Source organism: Penicillium diatomitis (genome assembly GCF_028827545.1).
Source record: "Penicillium diatomitis strain IBT 30728 chromosome Unknown utg000005l_segment0_segment0, whole genome shotgun sequence".
NCBI classification, from domain to species: Eukaryota; Fungi; Ascomycota; class Eurotiomycetes; order Eurotiales; family Aspergillaceae; genus Penicillium; species Penicillium diatomitis.
This window is the reverse complement of record NW_026623177.1, coordinates 1,723,395-1,750,486: the sequence shown is the minus strand read 5'-3', so window position 1 is coordinate 1,750,486 and position 27,092 is coordinate 1,723,395. Positions and strand designations below refer to the sequence as shown.

General features: G+C 51.6%; 7 protein-coding genes across 7 annotated transcripts; 5 read left to right on the top strand and 2 right to left on the bottom strand.

The window, feature by feature from the left end:
* Positions 1-882: 882 nt before the first annotated feature.
* N7539_005219 (mRNA-binding protein NAB2) lies at positions 883-2,379 on the top strand (the record flags this gene model as incomplete). The annotated part of the gene is made up of 2 exons (XM_056934821.1): positions 883-1,283; positions 1,341-2,379. The coding sequence occupies 2 exons, from the start codon at positions 883-885 to the stop codon at positions 2,377-2,379; spliced, it is 1,440 nt and encodes a 479-aa protein (XP_056790015.1).
* A 769-nt stretch (positions 2,380-3,148) lies between these two features.
* On the top strand, positions 3,149-5,223 carry hem14 (oxygen-dependent protoporphyrinogen oxidase; the record flags this gene model as incomplete). Its single annotated transcript, XM_056934820.1, has 3 exons — positions 3,149-3,454; positions 3,555-4,244; positions 4,336-5,223. 3 exons carry the CDS (start codon positions 3,149-3,151, stop codon positions 5,221-5,223), a joined length of 1,884 nt encoding a protein of 627 aa, XP_056790014.1.
* A 722-nt stretch (positions 5,224-5,945) lies between these two features.
* N7539_005217 (putative RNA binding protein Pym) lies at positions 5,946-6,584 on the bottom strand (the record flags this gene model as incomplete). The annotated part of the gene is made up of 1 exon (XM_056934819.1): positions 5,946-6,584. One exon carries the CDS (start codon positions 6,582-6,584, stop codon positions 5,946-5,948), a length of 639 nt encoding a protein of 212 aa, XP_056790013.1.
* Positions 6,585-9,022: 2,438 nt separating this feature from the next.
* On the top strand, positions 9,023-15,539 carry N7539_005216 (putative ubiquitin-protein ligase E3 component (UBR1); the record flags this gene model as incomplete). Its single annotated transcript, XM_056934818.1, has 2 exons — positions 9,023-15,204; positions 15,272-15,539. The coding sequence occupies 2 exons, from the start codon at positions 9,023-9,025 to the stop codon at positions 15,537-15,539; spliced, it is 6,450 nt and encodes a 2,149-aa protein (XP_056790012.1).
* Positions 15,540-16,214: 675 nt separating this feature from the next.
* On the top strand, positions 16,215-17,884 carry N7539_005215 (uncharacterized protein; the record flags this gene model as incomplete). The annotated part of the gene is made up of 3 exons (XM_056934817.1): positions 16,215-16,372; positions 16,430-17,510; positions 17,540-17,884. 3 exons carry the CDS (start codon positions 16,215-16,217, stop codon positions 17,882-17,884), a joined length of 1,584 nt encoding a protein of 527 aa, XP_056790011.1.
* Positions 17,885-22,277: 4,393 nt separating this feature from the next.
* On the top strand, positions 22,278-24,789 carry N7539_005214 (VPS9 domain-containing protein; the record flags this gene model as incomplete). Its single annotated transcript, XM_056934816.1, has 4 exons — positions 22,278-22,306; positions 22,520-22,870; positions 22,930-23,941; positions 23,986-24,789. 4 exons carry the CDS (start codon positions 22,278-22,280, stop codon positions 24,787-24,789), a joined length of 2,196 nt encoding a protein of 731 aa, XP_056790010.1.
* Positions 24,790-25,276: 487 nt separating this feature from the next.
* N7539_005213 (uncharacterized protein) lies at positions 25,277-26,986 on the bottom strand (the record flags this gene model as incomplete). The annotated part of the gene is made up of 1 exon (XM_056934815.1): positions 25,277-26,986. One exon carries the CDS (start codon positions 26,984-26,986, stop codon positions 25,277-25,279), a length of 1,710 nt encoding a protein of 569 aa, XP_056790009.1.
* Between the last annotated feature and the right edge of the window lie 106 nt (positions 26,987-27,092).

Below are 27,092 nucleotides of genomic sequence, written 5' to 3'. Positions count from 1 at the left end.
GGCAGGGGCCTGACAGTTCGCACTATTCTGCGGCTTCGGCTGCCGTAAACATGAGCAGAATATCAGTATTATTTAGTAGATAGAAGAGACAGGTTCATAGAGACGATCCGACAGTGCACGGAGCGGGGACCGTTTGATACCGCTCGGTATGCTTCACGCTTCCCGTCCATGACATATGTAGCTCCAGCTTCTCCTACTCGACTTGACTAGCGGATAGAGTATAATGATTCATTCGTTCGAACTAGCTAAAGAAAGGAATGAAAGCGTACAATGGGACAAGGTCGAGTGATCCGATGCCGAGAACGAATCATCGGTGTTTCGCAAAAGACGAGAAAGAGCTACGGTAGTTTATGTAGAGAGGGAGTAGCCGAGCAGATTTCAAACAATCTCGCGATGCGTTGGTGATTCCGTCTTTGCTCGATTACGCACCTTTGACAGTGTGCATTGACACCTTTGAGTCAGTCGATTGAATGAACCAAACAATAGAAGAAGCCTGGGCGTGGCGCTCTATGGCAGTAGTACGTTTGATCTGTTTGCATCAGGCTTTCCGGCCCGTGACTAAGCTTTGTCGCATTTTCGACCGACCCTCCGACGGCAATGTGTTGCTATCATCACGTCAACTTTCTGAACGATTCTGCTTTTCCTCATTGCGACTCAAACCTCATACTTTGATATATTGACTCTCTCTGAAACAAATAGTCTGAATTCCAGCCAAGAAGGTTTCAAGACTCTGGTTTCGAATTCCCAATCCAACAAGTTCAGCCCTCTGAAAACAGGGCCTCTTGTTCCGGTGGCGCAGAACCAGCCGCTGCTCCAACAACTCATAAACTTCTCTTCTCTTCTCCCCGACAACTTTCCTCTCCTGTGCAACCTTCCGTCAACATGCTTCCTACAATCACACAAGACTCGCAACTTGCGACAGCCGTCGCCGATGTTGTCCGACCTAAGCTGGTGGAGATGGGCTGGAGCACGGATGACGGCCAGGAGTCCGCTCTGATTGAATATATCGTTCTGATGCTGGTCAATGGCAAGACCCAAGAACAGCTGGCCACTGAGCTTTCAAATGATTTCCTCGGGTTGGAAGAGGGTGATACACAGGCGTTGGAATTCTCAAGATGGCTCTTCGGTCAGGTCGAGATCCTCCATCAACAACTCAACGGCGCTGGTGCTGCGGCTGCCAACAACTCTGCTGCTCCTCAAACCGTTCTTTCGCCGAATGCTCCCGATTTCAACCCGCAAGGAAATGGTATGGATGCCGAAATGGAGCTTGGAGGAGATTCTGTGTAAGTTTTTCTTCAGCGGGTATCTGCCGCCAAGATATCAATGACTAATTCTTACAGCCCTACTGGACCCAGAGCCATGCGCACCCCGCGAGTTGGTGGTCAGCGTCGCATACTGAATCAGATTAACCGGAGCTTGGACCGACCAGGGGACGGCGCACTTCACCGCGTGCGCGGCCACCAAGGGAACGGGCGCATCGGCGGTCACAACAACCAGAATAACATGCGGAACAACCGCGGCGGCCGCGGAGGTCGGAACATGGGTGGAATGATGGGGCCGAATATAGGCGGCGGAGCTATGCAGATGAGCCCCGAGAATCAGATGCAGATTATGGCCATGCTGGAGGAGCAAGCTCGTATGATGTCTCAACTGATGCCTGGGTTTGTTCCTCCTGCAATCAACCCTGCCTTCCAAAACGGTGGACAGCAGGGCCGCTCACTCTTCGATCGTGTTGAGCCTCAAGGCCGACGAGGTGGACGTTTCCAAGGTCGTGGAGGACACCAACCGCATAAGGGACGTGGCGGGGAGAACGGCGATATCGAAATGGATACCGCCATGGATGGCGAACAGGACGAGAGCAACCCCAACAGCATCTGTCGATTCAATCTTCGCTGCACTCGTAAAGATTGTCCCTTCGCCCATCAATCACCCGTCGCCCCCGAGGGCACAGCAGTGGACGTATCAGACGTCTGCTCATTCGGCGCCGCTTGCAAGAACAGAAAATGCACCGGTCGTCATCCCTCTCCGGCTGTCAAATCCGCCCACCAAGCCGAGGAGATTTGCAGATTCTTCCCCAACTGCACAAACCCTCACTGTCACTTCAAACATCCCGACATGCCTCTCTGCCGGAACGGTGCGGATTGCAAGACCGAAGGCTGCAAATTCACGCATCTGCAAATCCCTTGCAAGTTCAACCCGTGCATGAACCCCCGCTGCACGTACAAGCATGTGGAGGGCCAACGTGGAAACTCTGGCGACAAAGTATGGGTGCCGGGAAACATCAGTGAGCGCAAGTTTGTGGCCGACGAGGGTGGCCCTGAAGAACTTGTCAAACCGGAGACTGAAGAGTCTTCAAAAACCGAGGGTCTGACTGCGTGACTACGCCTCAATTAACGTGGCGTCAGCCTCGGCATCGATCGATTCTCTTCGCTTTCGGGTGCTACCACACACTCTCTGGATGTTGGATGGGCCAAAAGGCATGAATGTTTGTGTTGTGTCTTCGTGCATCTATTTTCTGTTTCGTTCGAGACCGCAGACTTTCGCATTTTTTTTCATTGTAAATAGATTATTCCCCCCGCTTCACAAAATGAAGCAAGCAATGGCAGAAAGGAGTAGCCATGCGACGCAGTCTTGGTGCCAGATGACATAGGAGCTTTTGTCTTTTAGGTTCTTCAATTTAGATTCGAATTAGAGGCGATAGGCACACTAGAACTAAACGACAGAAGACAGGAAACACATGAGCTTGGTGGTTTTCAATCCAAGCACTGTATAAGTGTGTATACCATCGGCTTTACTAAATTTGGGCCAGATTGAACATTGAATGTTAGCATCACGACAGCCTTACGTCGAGAAATGTTGCAGATGAATATTGCTTTTGCATCATAACCAAGAGCTTCCCACTCTACGAGTTTATGTAATTTACCCAGTCAGCCAGAACTTCAGAAGTACATGTCCGGCATGGCGCCCTGGACCTGCGGGAATAGCTTAAGTAAGACTCGATCTGGCCGAGGCCGACCTGAGGTGCTCCCGTCCCGTCTCGATTAGGGTAGCTCCATCGGCATCGCGCCCAGCATCAAACCATCTCCGATCTACTCCACCGCAGCTCTCCGAATGAGTTCCATGAGCAACGCCAGTCCCGACTGACAACATGCGGCTCTTGTCTGCTTCCAAAGGCCTCCGGTCCACATCCAGGCCCCCTGTCTCGACTCTCAAATGCCAATATCGCGCCTATAATGCCGCCGTCATCGGGGCAGGCGTCACGGGCCTCACGGCGGCTTGGCAGCTAATCCAGGATTCCGAATGCTCGTCTGTGACTATTTATGAAAAGTCGAATCGACTCGGAGGCTGGCTTCAATCGGAGACGATACCTGTGGAAGGAGGGGAGGTGGTTTTCGAATATGGACCGCGGACTTTGAGGAGTGCGATGCCGGCTTCTTTGCCTTTGTTATATTTGGTAGGTCAGGCCAAGCGTGGGCTCGACGAGTACGAGGTTCTTTTTTTTTGAGAATGAAAGAGGATCTAGTTGCTGACTTGACGGCATTACGCGATTATAGACTTCGAATTTGGGTCTTTTTAATGAACTTATTACGACGTCGAAGCGCAGTCCTGCCGCGTTGAATCGATATATTTACTATCCGGACCATTTGGTCCGCCTGCCTACGCCAGATCCCCGTCTCTCATTCATGGAGAATGCAAACAATATCGTCAAGACAATCACGACGGAACCTCTCTTCGAAGGGTTCATCACCGGTCTGCTCTCCGAGCTCTTTAAACCCGGCGGATCGGAGCGGGTATGGGGCTCGGACGAAAGTATTACTGCCTTCATTAGCCGACGCTTCAACCGCAAGATCGCCGATAACCTCGTCTCCGCCGTGATGCATGGGATCTACGCAGGAAACATTGACGACATGAGTGCGCAGACGATCATGGGCTCCTTGCGCAATTTGGAAGAGACTGGCGTTCTTAAAACCTTACTGACTAGAGCCATTATGGGAACGAAGACAAGAACAATGGACGACTTTCTGGCAATCGATGCTATTGCGAAAACGCCCGAGACTTTGGAACGCAACGAGGAGATCCATCGTGTCGTCAAGAAGGCTAGCACTTTCACGTTCAAGCGAGGCACACAGCAGCTCATTGATGGGTTGATAGAGGCGCTTAGATGCTCGAACAAAGTCCGGCTTGTGATGGAGGCGGATATCTCGGGTATGGCACCACCACAAAATAAAGGACATAAAGTGCAGGTATGTCGCTGTCTATCCCTTCAAGTCCGGCTGTTCGGAAGGGAATACGCCTTGGTGTCCGATGTGATCCAAAGCTCATTCAATATTCCAGATTTTTAGCGGGATAAGAGGCCAGGAAGCATTTGATCACGTCATCTCTGCCGTCCCCGCGCCAGCCCTCGCACGTATACTGGACCCGAAAGTCGACCTCGACATTGAGAACTTCATCACTTACGACCATGAAGGCTTTGCGGAAAAGTGGCAGCAACGACGCGCAGGCCGTGCCAAGCCCAACGCAGCTTTGACTGCCGGACTTCAATTCTACGGCAGATCGACGACGGTAATGGTGGTGAACTTGTACTACAAAACCCCCAACCTCCTCCCCGTTGACGGATTTGGCTATCTCATCCCTCGCTCTGTCCCGTGGGAACAGAACCCCGAGTGCGGTCTAGGCGTGATCTTCGCCTCGGCCTCTAGCTCTGGTGAGAGCCCTGTGGCGCCATATCCAGAGGTCTCGCAGGATTCCGCGCCAGGCACAAAGCTCACCATCATGTTTGGCGGACATTATTGGGATGGATGGAGGAAAGAAGATTATCCGGACCACGGGACTGCGGTCCGTATGGCAAAGGACATGTTGGAAAGACACCTGGGGATCACTGAAGCCCCCGCGCTTGTTCGAACACAGTTACAGGAGAATGCCATCCCCAGGTACCAGCCATTCCATATGACCCACACCCATGCAGTGTCTGCTGTTGCGAGAGAGGAATACCACGGCCGGCTGGTTCTGGTGGGTAATTCTTTCACCGGCGTGGGAGTGGGTGACTGCGTGAGGCAGGGCATTTTGGCGGCGACTCATGGAGTGGGTCGTCATGAGCTTCCTGTGACTCCCCGGATGGAGCCTAGCGACTGGTGTCCCTGGAAAGAATTCCATTACCTGCGTTGGGATATGAAGGGCGGTATTCCTACGGCACCGGTGCGGTTATTCGATTCGGATATCTGAACAAGCTCTCCCGTTTCCATCAATTTCAAATCTTGAGCGTTGATTTTCCCCGCTCCGCCTCCACTCATGGGTTCATCTTCGCTCACGCCGACGGCGTCTCGCCCCGGTTTTTGTACCTTTCGAGACATTGTCGAGGGTTAAAAGACAGGAGGGTCGTTACATGTATAACATGACCAAAAGCACTGTATCATAATCCGATATTCTTGTATCTAGATGCTAGATGAATTGCACTAGAGCTGACTCGGGCCATACCGAATCAGGGGCGCTGGAATGATTGTCAAGATGGATGTTCAACTCCTTAAAAATGCAAAGACATGCAAAGTACTCCGAATGAACTCGTGCGGATTGTCTGGCAGGCCTGCATCGGGTGACGGGTACTTGGATCTCCCGCAGTCGTGGCGTGACGCAAAGGGAGCCTTGTGCGATGTATGATGTTCCGGAAGCTTGCTGGTGTTTGAGATAGCCGAGGCCAGATAGACACCCATGAGGTGGTTCGGTGAGCCCCCATGAACGCAGTGAAGCTTGGAGGATCGAAAGCGCCACACTGTTACAGATATGGTCATAAGGATAGTATGAATGGTCTTGATGATAGCATCGCTAATTCGGAGAGTGCGCACGGCATGGCGCAGGATGTTGGTCTGTATCGTCGTCGTTTGAAGAGGAGAGGAGAGGAGAGGAGAGGAGACGAAAAGGTCTCGTCCGGGAGACAAAACTCCTTGTCATCAGGCGTTCTCCGGGCTGGCATCGTCCTTCTTCTCGCCATTGGAATCGAATCCCAGCGCATCCAACTGACGAATTAGCTCCGGAATCTTGATCAGCTTGTCCAACTGTTCCGGAAGGAGCGCCTCGCCTTCATTCTTCTTGTCGCGCAAGTCCCGCGCCTGTCGCAGCTTCTTCTTCAGATTGCGGGCCTTCTTCTCCTTCTCGGCCTCCAGGTCAATGGCTGGCTCGGCCGGTTCCGCATCCTTCTTCACAGCGGGCACGCGCCAGTTATCCGAATCGGCGCCCTTCTTCTCGGTAGTAGTCCCTTCCGTTCCATCCGACTCCTTCGCCTTGCGTCTAGCCTCGCGGCGCTTAGCATTTTTATTGCTGGCTGCCGTGCTGGCCGCTTGGGCAGCAGACTTGTCGTCTTCGCTGCTCATCGTTTCCGCGCCAGGAACCCCACCTTTGCCGCGATTTTTCCACGCCGCTGCGGCGCGGTTGCGGTACAGCTCGATATCCTCTGGGGGCTTGTAGCCTGGGCGAACGCGGATTTCGCGACGCTTGGAACCATCGGGTCGGACGGAGGATGGGATGTAGCGCTCGCCGGTCTTAGCGTCCGTGGTAATGCCGGCGGAGGAAACGTCATTGGAGGAGGACATGGTGAGTCAGTGTGTAGATGGTCTCTCTCTTGTCTCTCTCTCTCTCTCTCTGGAGCTGGCGGGGTGAATTACCGAGGAGGGCTCTGCCGGAGAGGTGTTGAGGTCGTGGTGAGAGAATGACGCAAGAAAGAGGAATCGGAACGAGGAATGATGAAGTTGTGTTTGTTGATGTAGCAGAGTGTTTGCTTGAATCATGCAGTGACAGCAGTCAATTGAAGCGGTAGCTCGGTAAAAAAAAATTGCCAGGCTCCAGCATCTCATCCCGCCCGTTTCTGTTTCTGGCTGTAGAGGTTAACCACGGGATGTTGGGTATGTTCCATGTTGTAATGGATTTACAGTTACAGTTTACACATCTTCGTTTTTACGTGCAGTATCACAGTATCACTATCTGGCATATCTGCTATGGTGTTATGATTGCTATCATGCCCTATTTGACAAGCTGTGATGCGACACTCTAGTACCCTATACTTCATAAGTTCATAGTCATACTTTTACAGTACTCGATTTCTCGGAATTTCATTTTTACACCATATCCAGCACCAGGAATGATCACTCTATGAGGCTTATACCTAATTCCCTATCATGTACATATATCTACAAGCAAGAGAACGTGTTCACAGTTTGGAGCTGAATAAGGCGAACCTCATCGCAAGTTGCCAAGTACAGTGTTGAGTGTTCATGACGAGCCTCTGTCTCGTAAAGTATTGGAGCTGAGAGCCAACTTGCCGAGTCAGACTCACTACCTGCATCTGGGCACACAATCAATGTCTTCCAAGATGGGTCGGATGTTTTTGTCAAACACATTGTATCTCCGCTTCAAATGCACACAAGTCGAACTAAATTGGAGAAACACATGGGAATCACCAGTCACCACCTGAAAAGGCGTCCATCTGTGTAACTCTCACCGTTGTATTGTTCGGCTTAACAGCAAGTCTTGGGAGAAGCCGCCGGACTCCAGTGAACCAATCAGCAGCCCGAGAATTCCCGTGCTTTTCGCTGCGAACTTCGACCTTCCGATTCCAACGCATCCTTAACTTCCATCTCCGTCCTGTCTTCCGACCCCGTCCTCCAGTCGCCGTCGCACACCCTCCCAGTTTTCACAATGGCCGGTGTATGTTGCGTCCTCCCTGTTCCCGGGAATTGCTACTCTGTAGACTGCAAGAGCTTTATACTGACACCGATCGCACCTCCAGATCTCCAACGTTATCTACCAGCATGTCTCCCCACGCTCAATCCAATAGTCGCAATGGCACCCCCCAGAATCTAACGACCTCTTTCGCTTGATCTAGGACTATCATTCGCCGGAATGCCGTCTTCCTGACCACCATCTTCGCCGGTGCTTTCGCTTTCGAGCTGTGCGTTGAATCCGACCACTACCATGATGCCAAGTTATGGTGCTAACGCGCGGATCACTCTCCAGGTCTTTCGACACTGCCTCCAACAAGATCTGGGATACCTGGAACGCTGGCGTACGTCTCCCCGTTTCGTCTTCATCGTTGTGTCCCAAGTCGGACTTCCGGCGTCGCCCTCCAGAACGCCCTTCCCTCGAGTCATCATATCTCATACCAGGGTCATCTGCTGACATCTTTCTTCACATACAGCGTCAATGGAAGGACATCAAGCCCCGCTACCTGACTCAGGGCGACGAGGATGAGGAATAAACCTGTGCGATTCTGCTCGACTATGGTGGTATAGAGTCGTCGTCAAAGGGGCCTTTTGGAGTTGAAAAAAAGCAAAGCCGCAAGCCTTGCCACCACTCCATTTCTGTACTCATTCCAGCTACGGCATTGTATGTGATAGATCATGGAGACCTGAATTTGAATTGTTTCTATAAAAGTCGTTGTGTTCGCGGTGGTTGATTCCATTCGTAAATGTTACCTCAGTACGTGGTGCCTCGGAGCCTGAATTGCAGTGGCGTGCTAAGAGCGAGACCGCTCCGTCGATGTCATAGTCGAGAAACCGCAAAAAACGATTGCAACATCCATCTTCACTTGTTTGAGTCTCCCAGCTTCGCCTTACTTTCACTTCAGCCCAACCTTATCTGAGACTTAAGTCACAAGCGATAAGAAGCCGTTACCTCATCAAGACTTGGAAATATTCGTCGGTCGGTTAGGCTGTCCTATGAGTCGACCTCATCGGTCCACACCTCGCCTGTCGACTCTTTTCCCCCACCACGATCGATCTACGATCTCGAATAAAGAAACGGCAACTGCCCAGACAGCACCATCGGGTTCGGTCCCTTACTCGGCTGCTTTACTTCGCATAACTTTCCCTGTCGATCGGAGAGCTGTCCAACTTCGTCTAACGCTCCGATACCTCCAGAGTAACTGTTTGACGGTGAAGCCGGTCCGCGCGCCAACGGGCCTTTCCTCCCCCTCACACGCCGGTGACAAGTCGAGCGGCAACCTCCGTCTGGATCATCACAGGACATCTGAACCATGCACATGCTCTCAGAATGTGAAAAAATCCTCGGTGAAGGTCTCCTGCGTTTACCTGCGCAACACAATTATCGATATGGGCCCAAGGCCGAGCGGGACCTACTTGAGCTGCTATTTCGGTCGCTCGTAGGCCACAGCGAGGAGCTCCTGATCCATCTATTCCCCGATGGTACACCCAACGGGCCCTGGAAGTTGGCTGAAGCTCAGGGAGCGCGTGAGGGCGCCGAATATAGCGAGTCTGCGCGGGGCAAGCGATGCGGGCATATTTTCCGGGCGGGAGAGGCGACTTATCGCTGCGTCACCTGCGCGGCCGACGATACTTGTGTTCTCTGCAGCCGATGCTTTGACTCCTCAGACCACACCGGCCATCAATATCAAATCTCGCTATCGTCAGGGAACTGCGGCTGTTGTGACTGCGGTGACGACGAGGCCTGGCGGCTACCGCTCTTCTGCGCCATCCACACCGATAGTGGAAACGTCAAGAGCAAACAGCGCGCAGAGCGACAACTACCTGCAGAAGTGATAGATTCCATTCGTCTAACTATTTCACGGGTTCTCGATTACTTTTGTGATGTCATATCATGCTCCCCCGAGAATCTGCGTCTGCCGAAGACGATAGAAGGCATCAGGCAGGATGAAGAGGCATCCCGCCTGCGACCCGGCTGGTACGGATCGGGCGATCAGGAAGAGGATGAACCTGAATTCGCGCTGATGCTCTGGAATGATGAAAAGCATACCATTCGCGACGTAGCTCACCAAGTCACGCGAGCCTGTCGTGAGCGAGATAGCTTTGGTGTTGCACGGGCTCATGAGACAAATGACATCGGCCGCAGCGTAGTCAAGTATTCAAAAGACCTGCAGCGGTTGTTGGCAGTCTCGAAGATCATCGAGGAGATCAAGGTCACAGTGTCCGTTCGATCTGCCCGCGACACCTTCCGCGAGCAGATGTGCGGTGCGATTGTTGAGTGGTTGGCCGACATTGCTGGCTGCAGCATTCTGGATGACAATGAGATATTCCGCCAAATTATCTGTGAAGAATTGCTCAGTCCATGGCGTAAAGGCAGCGGCGCTTATAATGCCGACATAGGAATGAAGGGCATTGACGATCACCAAGAAACGGAGAACTACCTGCGGGGACCGACTGTCATGCTCACTCTTCCACCCCATGGTCAAATTGTACTTGCCACGACCGATGATGACGAAGATGGCGATGTCGACGATGAAAACGAACAGGACGAGGAAGAGGACTACGTCGAGGCCCACGATGACGCTGACGACGAGGATGACTTGATTGAAATGGAACTTGCCCGTCTCCAAGCCGAAACCACTAACGACGTAGACGAGGATATGGACATGGGTATTGACGAGGAGCTTGCAATGGCTGAACGCATTCTGGCCGGGCTTTCTCGCACACATCCCGTTGCTCCTCGCCCAGCTCCGCAGGCCAATGAGGAACAAGCCGAACAGGATGGACAAGCCGGTACCGCTTCTCATCATGAAGTCGAAAGTCAACCGCCAGTGGAGACATACGTATCAATTCCAAAGACTCCATCGGGTGCTGTCCGACCACCACCTGCGAGGACCGAAGGTCACTGGCAGGTTCGCCCTCCCGCACCAGCTCCTGGACAGAAGCTTGCACCTTATGAGGACTTGTGGCAGCGTACCCGTCTTGACTGGTTGGTTCTTTTCGATCTCCGGTTGTGGAAGAAGACCCGGACAGATTTGCGTGACCTCTATATCAGCACTGTCGTCAACGTGCCTCAGTTCAAACGCATCATGGGCTTAAGGTTGTCGGCTCTTTACACAGCTCTAGCACAGCTTTATCTAATTGCGGATCGAGAGCCGGACCACTCTATTGTGAATCTGTCCTTGCAACTTCTTACGACTCCCTCAATCACCGAGGAGATTGTGCTCCGCGGCAATTTCCTCACCAAGGTCATGGCCATTCTCTACACCTTCCTGACTACAAGACAAGTGGGCGAGCCTCAGGCAGTGAATCCGAATGCCACGCTCGCTTTTGATGCTGGATCTGTTACAAACAGACGACTTTACCACTTCTTCCTCGACCTCCGTTATCTGCTGCAGTCTGAGTACGTCCAGCATCGAGTCCGGACGGAGGAACAGTACTTGCCTCAATTCTTGGATTTAGTGAAACTATCTCAAGGCATCTGCCCCAACGTTCGTGCGGTTGGCGAGCACGTTGAGTACGAGACCGATGCCTGGATCAGTGCATCGATTCTGATGCGAGAAATCAATCGTCTCTGTCGACAACTTTGTGAATCTTTCCGAAACCCTGAATCCGATGGCGGTGACCATCTTTTGCGAGCCATCAAGACGAGCGCCTTGACTACGATCATTCATTCGGCTGGCGTGGAACGCAAGCGCTTCGATCAAGCCGAGATCAAAGAGGAAGTCAAATTCAAGACCTTGCAGCCATTTGATTTTGAGATCGGCTCATCTGGTGAGGTGCCCTGTCACCGTGTCGTCGAGTTTGCTGTCGAAAAGGGCTCAATCAGCTTCCATCACGCGCTACACTACACCCTGTCCTGGCTGATTGAATGCGGTCGGGGCATGAGCAGTGAAGTGGTGCGGGGAGCCCTGTTTGACGCTGCTCAAAGCGCCAGGGATGAGCTTCATGCGGCGAAATATGCTGGCAAGCCTATTGATGACAGTCTCCTTGCTCTTGGGCCCGAGGATCTTCTGTTGACAATGTTTGACTATCCATTGCGAGTTTGTGCCTGGCTGGCTCAGATGAAGGCCGCAATGTGGGTTCGAAACGGTCTCAGCCTTCGTCATCAAGCATCCCAATACCGCGGTGTCTCATCTCGAGACTTTGCATACTATCGCGACATCTTTTTGCTGCAAACGGCGCTGGTCACTTGTGATCCCAGCAGGGTTCTCGCATCCATCGCCCACCGATTTGGCATGGTCGATTGGATGTCACGGAACTATATGCCGCGCAGCGGCTTCGAGGACACGCAGATTGTCGATGTTGCCGAGGAATTTGTTCATCTCCTAGTCATCCTGTTGACTGATCGCACTTCCTTGACGGCCATCGATGACAGCTCTTATCTGACCAAGGAGAACATCAGTCGTGATATTGCTCATGTCCTTTGCTTCAAGCCTCTGTCATTCTCAGATCTTTCCACTCGTCTGAGTGACAAGCTGCTGGATTCCGACATGTTCCAGGATGTCCTTGAAGAGGTTGCCAACTTCCGCCCTCCTGAGGGTCTCAGTGATTCCGGAACCTTTGAACTGAAGTCGGAATACTTCGACCTCGTCGATCCTTACAGCGTGCACTATACCAAGAACCAGCGAGACGAAGCCGAGAACATTTACAAGGAATGGATGGCGAAGAAGACGGGCAAGAAGGCTTCTGACATTGTTTACGAGCCCAAGCTTCGGCCTATCACTTCCGGTGTCTTTTCGGATTTGCCTCGCTTCACGGGTACCATACTCTTCGCACAGCTTGTTCACCAGTGTCTTGAGTACATTGTGTCCTTCAAGGAGTGTACTCCTGCCATTCCGCCGACTCGAGTGGAGACCTTCCTTCAGGTCATCCTTCATCTTGTACTTGCTGCAGTGCTCGAGGACGACACTGAAGATGGCAGTATGGATAGGGAGCCAAGCCAATCCTTCAACTTGCATGCCATGTCCAAGACCCGTGAGATCAAGGCTGGAAACTTGACCATCGTCGGCCTTCTTGAGAGAATCTCCGTCACTCCGGAATTCTCTGCATGTGGCCCCAAGATTCGTCACATTCTCAAGCGTCTGTGGCAGAAGCGTCCTCAGACCTACACATCTGCAACAGCCTCCCTCAGATTCCCCTTCGACCGGATTGATACCAGTTCTCCCGCCATTGATAATGACAATGAAAAAGAAATCAAGAAGAAGGCGGCGTTGGAGCGCCAGGCGAGGGTAATGGCACAGTTCCAGCAGCAGCAACAGCAGTTTCTAAACACCCAAGGCGACATTGACTTTGGCGAGGAGGACTTTAGCGACTCGGAAACCGAGGTGCAGACTCCTCAAGAGTCAAAAGTATGGAAGTACCCCAGTGGTACCTGTATCTTCTGCCAGGATGAAACCAATGATTCAAGGCTGTACGGTACGTTTGCCTTGATTCAAGACAGCACGATCCTGCGGCAAACAGACATCCGGGACCCAGACAGGATTCGCGAAGCACTGAAGACTCCGACTAGTCTGGATAGATCCGCCGATCACGTTCGACCATCTGGTGTTTCTGGTGAGAATCGCACGACCATTCGACGGCTGGATTCCTCTGGGGGTGAGGTAATCAGCGAGAAGGTTGGCCTCAGCAAGGGATTTAACCCGAAGAGTACTTTGCGGGGCCCTGTGACAACTGGCTGCGGCCACATCATGCATTACTCGTGCTTTGACGTCTACTATACCGGCACACAAAGGCGACACAGTCAACAAATTGCTCGCCATCATCCAGAAAACATTGCGCTCAAAGAGTTTGTGTGCCCGCTGTGTAAGGCACTTGGCAACGCGTTCCTACCAATTACTTGGAAGGGCAAGGAAGAGTCCTACCCCGGTGCTTTAAACACCGCTCAGCCGTTCGATGAATGGATTGCTACAGGGCTGAAAAGCGCTTTGCACCAGACACAAAACTTCCCTGTTCTCATGGTAGAAAAGGAGAAAGCATACCCCCATCCATATGCGGAACTTTTCAACGACTACTTGTCGAAATCCCTCACGCCTCCCCTGTCTTCGAAGATCGGACAGCTCACTTTATCTCCGGTGCCTTCAACCGGGCCATCCCATCCATTAGCCTCGGTCTCACGCCTTGCTATGCCTGGAATTTACCCAGCTGGCGAGGAGATGGCACCGATCAGTCCTTTGCAGCAGGTATCCACACCATCGGATAGCCCGATGACGGAACTTCTCCAAATTTACAAACGCCTGAAGAAGACAATCAAACTCAACCACATCAGCTCAATTTTTAATAACAGTCCCGATACTGTGATCAGTGATGACTTGGTCCACATTGATTCGCTGATTCGAAGCTTTGGCTTCAGTATCTCCGCTGTCGAAATCGCGCAGCGCGGAGTCGAGTCCGAGCCCGGGTCAACTCTTCTGGACAAGATTCCATCGCTGACTTTGACCCATCTCCGTATATTGGCAGAATCAGCGATGACCTACGCAGCTGTGGGTTGTGTTCACTCCAATAGTGGCCCCAAGAGTCGTCCAGCCCTTGAATTTCAGGAAATGCATCGACAGAAGCTCTGCCAGCTGCTTGCCGGGCATCCTTGTTTGAGCGGGACGCCACTGCTCAATGATGTGAGAAACATTGAGCCTCTCCTCGCCATGGATACCTTTGTCTTCTTGGCAGAGTGCTCCCTCGCATTGTTGCCGGTCCTACGCATTGATGTGCGCCATCTCGTGCAAATGTGCTATGTGGCTGAGATTGTGAAGGTCGCTGTCACATTCATTCTGTGGCCCTTAGGTCTTAAGGAGGAACTGGCGAGCCAAGGTGAAGCGGATCTCGCCGGTGTTGACGTCTCTGACGATCGGTACAATGTGACGAGACATTTCTTTGATTCAATTGTCGCGGAACTCAAGGCCAATTCCGTCGGTCGTGCCGAAGGATCTTCATTCCCTGCCGAGAGTGGCTATGTGAAGGATGGTGAAGAATCCGCCACGCCCAATGTGATCGTCGCCCTTCGCCGACTCCTTGCTAGCTATGCTTTGACTTTCTTGCGAAAATCAGTGATCTTGCTGCATGTGCAGCACGGTGTTGATTTCCCCAACACGGGCTTTACTGATATGGGCTCTTCAGAGCTTGATCGGCTGACCAAGGCTCTCAGCTTGCCTACACTCGATGAGATCCTGATGTCTATCAGTCCAGCCAGGAAGACCAACAGTCCGTTTGACGCGGTTATCTCCGGATGGATCTTCCACTGGAATGCCTCGCGATCGGGTATTCGCTTCGAGGATCACCGACTATGGCCCAGTCTCCCTCATCCGAGTATCTTCGAGCTTGTCGGCCTACCAAAATACTTTGATAGTCTTATCGAGGAGGCCAACAAGAGGCGGTGTCCGAACTCGAAGAAGGAGCTCAGCGATCCAAGTATTTGCCTCTTCTGTGGTGACATCTTCTGCTCACAGGCGGTTTGCTGTATGCACAACAAGCTAGGCGGATGTAATCAGCACCTGCAAAAGTGAGAAATTTCACCCTTGAAAATTGCTCAGATCTTCGCTAATCTTTCTCTTTCTCACTTCAAACAGGTGCGGCAAGAACATCGGTCTATTCATCAACATTCGCAAGTGCACTGTGCTTTATCTGCACAATCACAACGGTTCATGGCACTACGCCCCTTACCTTGACCGCCATGGCGAAGTTGATCCTGGCCTGCGCCGAAACCGTCAGCTCATTTTGAACCAGAAGAGATACGATCGACTGCTACGTGACGTATGGCTGTCCCATTCTATTCCTGCTACGATTAGTCGCAAGCTTGAATCAGAAATGAACAACGGTGGTTGGGAAACCATCTGATGAACGATGTCGATGATGGAAAATCGTGTTTCTTTACATTTACGTTTCTTTGCACGTCTTGTACATTTCTTCTTTCACCCGATTGATTGAGCGTGCATTTGTATCTCGAGGGCGATTGCGAGCTTTCTGCGCCGGTCTATTGTACCTTGGTTTCATTTGTACATTGAATTCACTTACCATTCACTTTTTGTCTCGAAGAATACTAGGCCGTCTACCTCGACGGGTACATAATCATCTACCTGCTTGGTCTCCTACGGTGCTCGCAAGGTCTTGGCAGCATACGCAAAGAGTGCCTTCATAAAGAGCCCGAAAGGATTGACCGGTTTTTGAGGCCAAAACCGCGTGACCACTTTTTCGTTTATACCTGCTTTTTTGTAAACCTCTACACAACTCTAGTTGGAAATTCGGCAAAGTCTACTCCGGATGCTGACTCAGGCCCTGCGGGATTTCGTGTTAGGCCCATCTTGCATTCCTGGCTAGCGGTCGAGGTCGTGCCGAGGTTATTTTCAGTAAATCGTGCTGTCACTGTGATATCTGTGCTGCGGCGCAACTACCCGTCACTCCGGATGCGATAAGGTTATATCTTATCGGCCGCCAAGGCGGATATTCTCAGCTCAAAATTGACGTTGACATCAGCTGACCTTCTTGATACTTAACACAAGACAGCAGAACGCCATGAATAACGAACAATTTCGGCGACTTCTCGCCGACAACTTATCGGAATCCAAATCACAAGGTCAAAAAGACACGTCACCGCGAAATGCATCGAGGGGCGGTGCCACTCCGAGCGCGATGTTGGGATCGCGAATGCGCTCAAGCATCCCAATGACTCCGTACGTCAACCCTATCTCTACCTCAGCTGTCACGATACTAATCAGTTGCTTTCACAGGCGCTCTGTGTCCGGCGTGGACTTTGCCAAACAACTTGCGGAGCAGCGTCGGGAGAATGATCCTCATCCCGCAAAGCGATTCAAATCGTCTGCCGCGCCAAAGGGCAGCAAATTACCTTCCGGGTATCGGGACCGCGCACAGCTCCGGAATGCAGATGGAGATCAAGAGGAAGATTTACAAAAGCGGGTCAAGGCACTCGAGGAAATGGTGAAGCTCGGCCAAATCGACCAGGCCACTTTTGATAAGCTGTGCGCCGAGCTTGGAGTTGGTGGAAACACAGAGAGTACCCATATGGTCAAAGGACTTGACTGGACGCTATTAAAACGAGTCCGTGCTGGTGAGGATATCACAAAAGCGCCGGAGAAGCCGCAGCCTACTGTGACTGAGGAAGCTCCGTTTGCCGAGGAGGACATAGATGAAGCTTTCGAGAGGGTAACGGAGGAGAAAGGCCAGGAAGAGGTCAAAGTCGCACCTAAGGGGAAGAAGGAAAAGAAGGGAACCATGGCGCCACCTCCACCCCGTCCAAAGACGCGAGACGAAATATTGAGGGAGCTTAAGGCTAGTCGAGCCGCTGCTAAAGTGCCGCCGCCAGCCCCGGAGCCAGCACTGGGCTCCAAGTTCAAGAAGGTCGCCGATCGAAAGCCCGAGAAGAAACGATTCATAGAATCTGATGAGAACGGTCGACGACGAGAAGTACTCTTGATAACCGACGCCGACGGTAACACGAAGCGGAAAGTGCGTTGGCTCGATAAACCGAACAATCCGCGTGGCACGCCGTCATTGCCCATGCCAGACAAAGACGCTCAACCACTCGGAATGGAGGTCCCTGCCGAATTCGCCGTCCGGGCAGCTCCAGAGGAGGAAGACGACGATATCTTTGCCGGTGTGGGTGCAGACTACGACCCGCTTGCCGGTATCGAGCAAGAGGATGACTCCTCGTCTGATGAAGAGGGCGAGTCCGTATCTAAACCGTCTGCGCCAGCTGTCAAGGATTCCAAAGACACCGAATCAAGTGATCTGCAACCATCACGGCCACGCAATTACTTTGCAACCAGCACTTCCGCTACTGTCGACGAGGAAGTGGAGGACCGCTCCAATCCTCTCACGAGGGATCCAAACATATTGGCTGCTATCAAACGAGCCGCTGCTCTCCGGCAAACTTCTCCCTCGGGGAAGGCGACTCGGAGCTCTCCGCGGAAGCATCTCTTCGTCAGAAGAGGTTCCTCGAGGAAGCTCGTCGTCGGGACGCAATGGATGCTGCAGATATGGATATGGGATTCGGGGGGAGCCGTATTGAGGATGGCGAAGACGATGACAATTTGTTGTTGGACTTTGACGGTCAGGAACGCGGGGGTAATAAACGGAAACGCGGACCCAAGAAGAAGAAGGGTGACAAGAATAGTGTTAATGACGTGATGCGCGTGCTTGAGGGAAGGAAGAAGGATGGTGAATGAACAGCCAGACTGAGTGCCCGGTTATGCATCAGTCCAATCGAAATCTTCCTCGTCACCGATGGTCGATGGTTATCGTGCATCACAGTTTTTTGTAGACTCTGGACGTCATTATCCATAAAGGAGAAGCGTCTGGGTTGATTATCACGCAAGCTAGTCTATGAATGTCTTCGCAACGCCAGACTATCCATGCCTCTCATATGTAGTCGACTGCTTCCATAGAAGACTCCATTTTGAACTTTGGCGACTTCACGATGACTGCCTCAAAGCCCAGTATGCTGCCTCAATCCCGTTTCTGCTTGGTCTTATGTAAGTCTACAATGCTCATGATACCTTGAAGAGTTTCGATGGCCTGCACGCACTTCAGTGGATGGTCTCTCATGCTTGGGCTTCACAACATCCAAACAGAAAGAACCCTTGTAAACGAAACCTCCGTACCACATTTAGAAGCCTTCGTGAGAATGTCGTTGGAGACGCAATGATACTGGTTCCTCGTAGTCCCTCGCTCCTGGAAACCCCAGCTTGATCATCCAGCGTTGCTCTGTACTAGAACTGGCGACTTCAGGAGACTCTGCGGCTAAGAACACATCTGACATCAGGCAGCACGGCTTAATATAAGACTTCGTTTAAATCGCATTATTCCTATGCCAAATGTTGCCATAGACCTGTGCTGTGCAACTGGCAGCATGATACAATCTGATCATTCATGTTGTTTACCTGTCTCTGTTGATCAACAGTAAAACACGCTCACACGTGTAGATACCGTGGCTTCCCTTCAACATGGACTAGTCGTCCTAGGTAGCAGGCCCCAGCGTGAGGCCTGATATCCATATCCAGACTCGGCAGAATCGTACCTTCCACAAAATCATTGAAGAAATGTTTGCTCTAGCGTGTGTCACGCCCTCCCTGAGAGGTATAAATACTGCCTCTTCGCCCTCCTTCTTTTCTCTTTCTTCAACTTCTCTTCCTCATCTCACCTCACTTCACTTCATCCAACTTTCCCCTTCATCCTTCACCATTTTATTCCATCTCACCCATCCCTCGCCTTGGATGTCGACATCGCCTCACGATATGAATGTCTTCAACAGATGCAGCCTCTTGGGACAATCATCATGTCCAGTCCTTGACTGAAGGTAAGATGGCTTGTGCACCTTAGTGGTTGGCAGGTCGGACGGGGTCGCAGGTTTCCTTACCAGCATCGACGCGTAGTTTGTCAACATTGCTGACGTAGGTCTCTCCTACGCAGGTCTTCTTCGGTTCCAGCACATGTTGCCTGGCGGTGCAGCACACATCACCACATCACAAAAAGGTAAGATGGCTTGTGCACCTTAGCGGTTGGCAGGTCGGACGGGGTCGCAGGTTTCCTTACCAGCATCGACGCGTAGTTTGTCAACATTGCTGACGTAGGTTCTCTCCTACGCAGGTCTTCGCGATTTCGACTCGAGCATATTCTTCTTATGGCACGCCATCCATCATCATCTCACATCAAGGTAAGATGGCTTGTGCACCTTAGCGGTTGGCAGGTCGGACGGGGTCGTAGGTTTCCTTGCCAGCATTTTGACATGCAGTTGGTCACATTGCTGACGTAGGTTGATCTCCTGCGCATGTTCTCATCAGCTCAAGCATGTGCCATTAATCATGATACATCGCATTATGGGGAGCTGAGGTGTCCTGTGGACCTTGGCGGTTGGCCTGGTCAGACGTCGTCTCAGGTTTTCTCACTAACCTCGACGCGAATTTTGTCGTTTTGGTTGACGGATTGTCTTTTCGTACTCGGGTCTCGCTTGGTTAAAGTGCTTTCTTCAGAGCATGAAGCAACTATTGTGAGTGAACTCTCTCGGACAAAGGTGAGACGTTCCGGGTAGTTCGGTGGTTGATCTGTCGGACAGAAAGTTGGTCTCTCTGACCAGGTTCGCCTCATACGTTGCTAGTGTAGGGGTAGTTCTTTATTTGTGGGCATGCGATGCATGGCATCCTAGTCGATGTAGCGATGGAATCACGGCGTCTTCTGTTTCATTGGTCAGTATGGTTCAACTTGAATGACGAGGTCTGGTTGGCTTTCTCAATGGACATGTCAGAACAGGTCCATTGCACTTCACTAAGAGGCCTTCACCGGAAGATTTTGTAGACAGCGCATTCTTTTGCTGCCACGTGGGCTCCAATCCTATCATTGACCTTTTACGATGAAGGTTGCCAATGTGTGTGGGGTCCACTACCTATTCAGACTGAGTTCCGACTCTGAAAACGGAGACAGGTGTTTTGAAACTCTCATCGGTCAAAAAAACCCACATTAGTCTCCTATGAAAATTTGTTGTCTGGATGCTATGCAATTCTTGAGTCTGGACCCTGAATGAGTGGATGGTCCCGGAAAGGGTGGCTTGTTGGAATGCAAATGAGTGCTTCGGATATGGCATGACGGGATCACATGATTGACCCGTGTCAGTCCAACTGACTCCAATAGAGCTGGATCTACTATGATTATATCTAGAGTGCGATATTTGAATCAGTTCAGAGTCAAATTATAAAAATACCTGAGTAGATCTTTAATGATGAGGTAACCCTACCTACGAATTTTATGTCAATGTCTTGGCACATCGGGTGATGGAAACCCATCCGTGGCCTGCTTCACCTGTGATCCCCGGACGTGGGCGTGGGTTGATCAAATAGCTGTCATTGATACCGAGAACATCGATTATGAGGCCTTATGGCCGTTTACATGGGTTTCTGGGTACTCTACGCTCTTAGCGAATGGCACCTTCTTCAGGGGTACGTAAGATTGAGCCCTACACTGAAGCCCTTTGTTGATCAATACCTGTTTGCACCGCTGAGCTGGAAGTACAGCCCTGAGCCCATAGGGTCAGGAAGATAGTCAGGAATATTTTCTGAATGAAGTTCCTCGAATGACCATCTAAGGAGACTAATTAGATTGAAGGCCCGTCGGTGTTTTATGTAGACTGCCAAACCTGGAGTCCTGGACTCTTACCCCCAATAACCCTCCAGGCTGTTGTAGCTACAATGAAGCAAAGACAACAGCCCAGAGCGCTGGCTCTCTAAGCTTCCTGCATAAATGTCTCGAATACAATACCATCTTTTCTGGGTGCACTAAGGTTATTAGCCGCAGTACCATGTCTTGCCGAGAAAGATGCACAGAGGCAGTCGCGAATTGGACAACCTTTGTACCATTGTATGAGAAGTATATAATATCCAGGGACCAGGGACTGTTCGTACCTACCAGAGCTTCCGCGTGAGGCTTTCAAAAAGACGATTTGCTTAGATATATATCGGGCGGCGGAACCACCATCACTAGAAGGCTGGATGATTTCCCCACTGGAGTCAACACCAACCACATGGAGTAGAAACCTTGTTTCAATCCTCTGCTCTTTTCATTTCACCTACTGGGATCTACAGAAGATGTCCATGTACATAACATGTCTCGACGAAACTGCTCAAGTCATTTCCCAGCTACCGACAGTGGAAGGTTTCACAGGTAATAATCACCGCAATGCCCGGACAGGCGTATATCGAGGCGATCAGCACATTTTCGATGGGTTGTGACCTTGCCTGCTAGAAAATATGGTTTGACAACATAGCGCCAAGTTTTGGTGGGTGTATATCAATCAGTACCAAGTGGTCGAGCAGTAACTCGATTATCCTGTCTTCCTTGGTCTAGTGGTCATGATTTCCGCTTGTCACTACATCTGATAAGCGCGGGAGACCGGGGTTCGATTCCCCGAGGGAGAGATTCTTTTGTGGACGATGTGCTTTTTTTTGACGCCCGATTACGGTCGAAAGGTCTTGTTGGGAAACATCTTTTGACTCAGGATAATGAATGGCTGACTTCCGACAGAATCATTGAGATCACCCCCATAGATATATCTCATTCTGCGTTCACCCGTGCGGCGACACTGCTTGAGGGCTATCGACTCCCAGTCTGCCTTGGTATATTGTGACTAGCCTGGGAAATGTACCGTTTGTCCATCCAATCTAAGTACACAAACTCCAGGGATCTTATAGAGGCTCAATGCTTATGTCTATGTTTTCCTTCCTTTTCAATTCACCTTCACCAGGGCGTGACTATGCAATGGTCAGCGTCCTAGTCAACAAAGCCATGTGGTCCAGGCACGTGCCGTTATTCTACGTGTGATCCTTCAGTCCTCCCGTACTATGACTCTCCAGTGGTAAACAAATAACAGGTTCACCAGTGTAGATCGCATATTTTGAGGACTGGTTGCATCATGTTCAACTGTAGCTGACCTAAAGACGTGGCTATACTCGATATGGTCGATCAGACCGACAACGTCTAGCAGTCTACTATAGTCACACAGACCCTTCGTCTTATCACACGGAATGTGGAGTACAGCTACACGTGATACGGACCCCCTGACGCGCCATCAAGATGACGACGCATCTTGCCGCATTTCAATTGTAAGAGCTGGAGAGGCACTCGAGGTCTTCAGATCAACTCGTCTACCTGACACCTGGACAAACCAGCTCCTGCAGACCTGATCCAAGTCTCATCATCAAAAGTGAAACATTGCAAGGACGCAAGATTGAGCCCAGTCGGATGACGATCAGTCCGCGAGCCTATCGGCTGAACCGTGCGGAGACCCTTGCGGTTCCTGTTTAATGCTCCTGTAGGGTCAACGGCCGCCCCGAAGACCAAGCTTATCTGGCCCCCGCCAGCGGCAGCTCTGGTTCGACTCTTCTACATCCGACCCGCTCGTTGATCAGAATGGGGAATCTGGATGGACAGTCTGCCACGTCAGACAGATCGACTGTAGGGCGGTCATCATCAACTGAGCACCTGCAGGGAGCATTGACATCGGTTGATGGAAAAGAAGAGGCCGGGCCCGATGTGTTTGAAAGACGAGGCTCCGATGACACCGAGAATGGAGGCGATGCACAAGGCGAGGAGGGGTTTGTCCTCTCACGTAGTGTGCAAGACCCGTCAGAGGAGCTTCCGATTGAGCTCGTGAGCTTGACAGATCGGTCGGTCAAAGAAGAAGCACCTTCATGACACACTGGGTGATGCTGACGATGTTGCCTAGTTTCGTCAACTCTTTGAGTGCCAAAGTACACAACTCGCCTCCAACGATCGACAAAATATCCTCCATGTTCCAGGTCTTTTACAGCCGCGCAGAATCTCATATCGCTACCCATATCTCGACACTGGCCTCCCGCATCAATCGCGATCCACAACCCCGCCCTCAAATCAAGTCGAGAGGGAGTGCACTGTCGGTGTTGACCAGCAAACGCTCTCAAGATGACTTTGGACAAGCGACCAGTGGGCGCCAATTGCTGACCGCGGAAGAGGTAGCCCAGAGGCGAAAAGCACGCAAGGCCCTTGAATTCAAACGTGCGGCGCTGGAGGAGGCTGCGGAGCGGAGAGTGTGTGAGCAGGTATATGACAAGATCTGGAGACACAGAAGTACCCTTGACGATGTGCGGGATGAGAAGTTGCGCTCAAAGACAGCAGCGCTCATGCTTGTCGGAATCGATCTGAAGGACCTAGGCGTGGAGATTAATATGGATGCCATTGAGGAGAGGAAAAGACAGGAAGCCAATGATTTCCTGGCTCAGGCCAGGAATCATCTGACCCAGATGAATGAGCCCAAGTATCCCTTGGGAAAACTTCAGCAGTTGGCTGCCGCCCATAAGGCGATCGTCGATGCCCTCACGAAACTCCTTCCTTCGTCTTCGTCGGCAGATGAGATTTTACCGACGTTGATTTACTGTCTCATTACATGCCCGCCTGAAGGGATCGATATTGTTAGCAACCTGCTTTTCATGCAGCGATTTCGCTCTTCGACCAAGATAGACGGTGAAACCGCCTACTGTTTGACGAATTTGGAAGCCGCAATCAGCTTTTTAGAAAATGTTGAGTTATCCAGCCTGCGTGCAGACGAAACGCAAGAAGGGCCTACCAAAACTCCCAGTGAAGGTCCAACCCCGTCATCAGAGCGAATTGATCCGTTCCGACCAAAATCCGAACGTACTTCGGCGTCGGTGACGCCTGTTTCTGCCGTCTCCGAAATGGCGAAGCCCCAAGCAAAAGAGCCGGTCTCTTCTACTTTGCCTCGTCCCCCCCCCCCCTTGCCCCTCAGCAACGCCGCCTGAGTAACTTGTTCCAACCACCAGCCAGAGTGCTTGAGGCAGCGAATGATGCAGTCCGTAACACCGCCGATCAAAGCCTCAAAAACATTGGCGCTACTCTAGACAACAGCTTCAATTTTCTCTTCGGTCGTCTGAAGGAGATGCAGACCACATCTGGACCCAATGCCAATGGCTCCGAGTCACTCCTCCCCAAGACTCTTGCTGAAGCCCGCCGCTTAGTCGCGAATCCACCCGCGAATCCAAATCTTACACCGGAAGACATCGAGTCTCTCAACGCTCTTTCAAAGGAGGAGGCTGCTCGCAATACCTCACGTAGCGCAGGCCTGGCAAGTGGAGGAAGAACGCCCCGTGAACGAAGTACCGACAGTGCACGAACTCAAACAAGTGGCAGGAAATCAGTCTCTGGATCCGTTCGAGATGAGCAGGTGCAGACTCCAGCCGCAGCCTCTAGCCCCAACCCTCTGGACTCGATGCGCAACTTTGGCAACACACTGAATCCCCTCAATCACATCCCCGGAATGATCAAGAATTTCGGCCGGGCGACACCCGAGACCCCTAATCCACGTGCGCTGTCACCTGCCGCAATGGACCGCTTGAAGATCTCGCCAGCCTCGACAGACAATGCCGTCAGTCCCCTCGCAGGGTCTCCTTCCGTTCAAATTGATCCACCTATCCAGCGACTTCTTGATACTCGGGATGCGCGAGACCTACGTCTTGGGGATGTCGCAGCCCTACTGGAAGATTACAAGAGATTAGCGGCGGCGCTCACCCGTTTGAATGAGGCATCTCGCTGAGAGATTCCACGCTGGGCGCAACGGACCGATATGTCCTGTAAACCAGGCTTGAATTGTATTCCTATATTGTATGCTATACTTTGTGTCGAGCGACCTTTTCCAGGCCTGGTCTGTCTCTTATTTTTGGGATGATTAACACAATTCATTAAGGGCAATGCTTAGTGATACATCATGGCTTCTGAAACTGTACATATCATGAAGATCGAGAATTCATACCCTTCTAACCGTACGAGGCTCCATTCAGCGGTATCGGTATCCTGCACGAAAGAATAAAGAACCAAGAAGTTAGAATTCTCGTAGCCCAACAAGTTAAGGAAGTGCGATTTGACTAAGGGTATTCGACTTTTCGGAATGGACGTTTTCGGAGATATCATGGGAAGACTGGGGGGCCAAGAGCAGAACATGGTACGATTAAAGACTGAGCGCAGTAATCTCAAGATTGAGCCAAGGCGCGGACGATGGCTCAGAAAGAGAGGAACTCTGTAATTCAGGTGCTGCGACCACGTAAGACTTCAGCGCCTCCGGTTCTCATTTCATTCAATTTCTCCGATATCTCAGAGTCCTGAGCCTCGACAAGTTCATGGCGACGTCTGATCTCGGCTTCAAAGACCGCAGCGGTTTGTCGTCGTGCGCGTCGTAGCTTCCTCATCTCGGTGAGCAAGTGGCTGAATCGGTCGATCAGCTGGTCGCCGCAATCTTCCCACTCTTCAACAGACAATTGAGTCAAATAGGCCTGGCGCTCTTCGTCTGTGAGCCGAAGAAGTTGGAACAAAGCGTCGTCTGGTGAGTGGTTGTTGGATAAAAGGCTGGCGCCTGGAGGTAGTGAGGGCGACTTGGCGGGAGGGGAAGGGACGGGGGTTGGAGCCTTGTCGAATGGTTCGGCCTGGAGGTCGGTAAAAGATTTTTGATATAAAATCTGTGGGGGGTAATCCGCCTCGAGTTGGCGTTTTCGGGTCTTGATTACTGTATTTCTTCGACCCCGACTGGTTGAGGTATGTTGATTTGAATATGGGATATGAGTCATCTCTTCAACCTCCCGGTCCAGCTCGGATTGATCCAGGTCTGAGAAATTGGTCATATCATAGTCGTGGGGAGAGTGCGGACTATGTCTTCTGCTATCGATACTGTCGATGCGAATTGTTTCGTCTTCGCCGTGTGGAAGATGAGTGTCGTTCTCACTTGGATCAAGTGTGCGAAACGTGGAGGCCATGCTCGTCATTCGCCCACCTTGAGGCGGTGGCTCAGAGCCATGGCGTTGAGACTCTCTGCGAGTGGGAGATATGTCGAGTTGTTCTAGTAGGGAGGGCTTTGGTGGACTGAAGCGCGTTCTTGGAGTGCCCGAGTTGTTGCGTGGAAGAGTGATCTTCTTCGGACCGGGGGGTGGGAGCAAATGGCCCAGTTTGCGAGGTTGAGCATCAGCAACGTGGTTAGCATGCACTGGCTGACGAGCTACATGTTCCACTGGGCTTGAGACCTGTGTTGGTCTCTTACTTGCAGACCAAAACTGCTCAAGTCGCTTTCTCAATGGCTCCTCTCCAGCTTGATTTTTCTTTTGAGGAGGATACCATTCATTCGAATCTCTGGCCTCGTTTGCAGGCATCGTCTCTTGGGCTGCTGCTGGTTTTCCTTGCTCTGGAATGACATCGGTCATCTCATCGTCTCCTCCGATTGACGAAGTCAGTTGACTGGCTGTATCTTCACCGTCGTCAGAGGCGTCAAAACCAGCCTTCTTCAGAACTTTATCGCCGAGCCCCCCAAAGAAGGATGATCTTTCAGGACGGTGCGTTGGCCGTGGTAAATGCGAAGGCCGCGGCGACGCGGGGCCTGGGTTCCCATTGTTTGCTGTTACAGCTTGAGCCTGACGGTCATCAAGCCCAAATACGCTGGTCCCAGCAATGGTTGAGTCGTCAATGGCCTCGACATCAGTATCAAACGCATCCCGCTTGCCCCCTCCCTTCGATGCAGGTGGAGGTGCATTCCCAGCAAGATCGCGAGAAAAGTCTGAAGGTATGGGAGATGGCTGGAATCCACGGCCGAGACCTAGTCCATTGCCAGTCACTGCAGGTTCATTGAAGTAGTTTTGGGGTATCTCCACTTTTGCCTGTTCAGCCCGCAGTTGGCGTTGAGACGGGGGTAAGGCGCCCGCCACGCGAGGTTGGCCAACTTCCCTAGAGTGGACAAAGTCACCAACTCCCATGTCGGGCAAATGAGCGGAGGCCTTGCTCTCAATGCAGCTTGCAAGATCAGACTGCCACCACAAACTTCGGTCGTCAAATTGTTGAAAGGGTATTCCGTGCTGGATC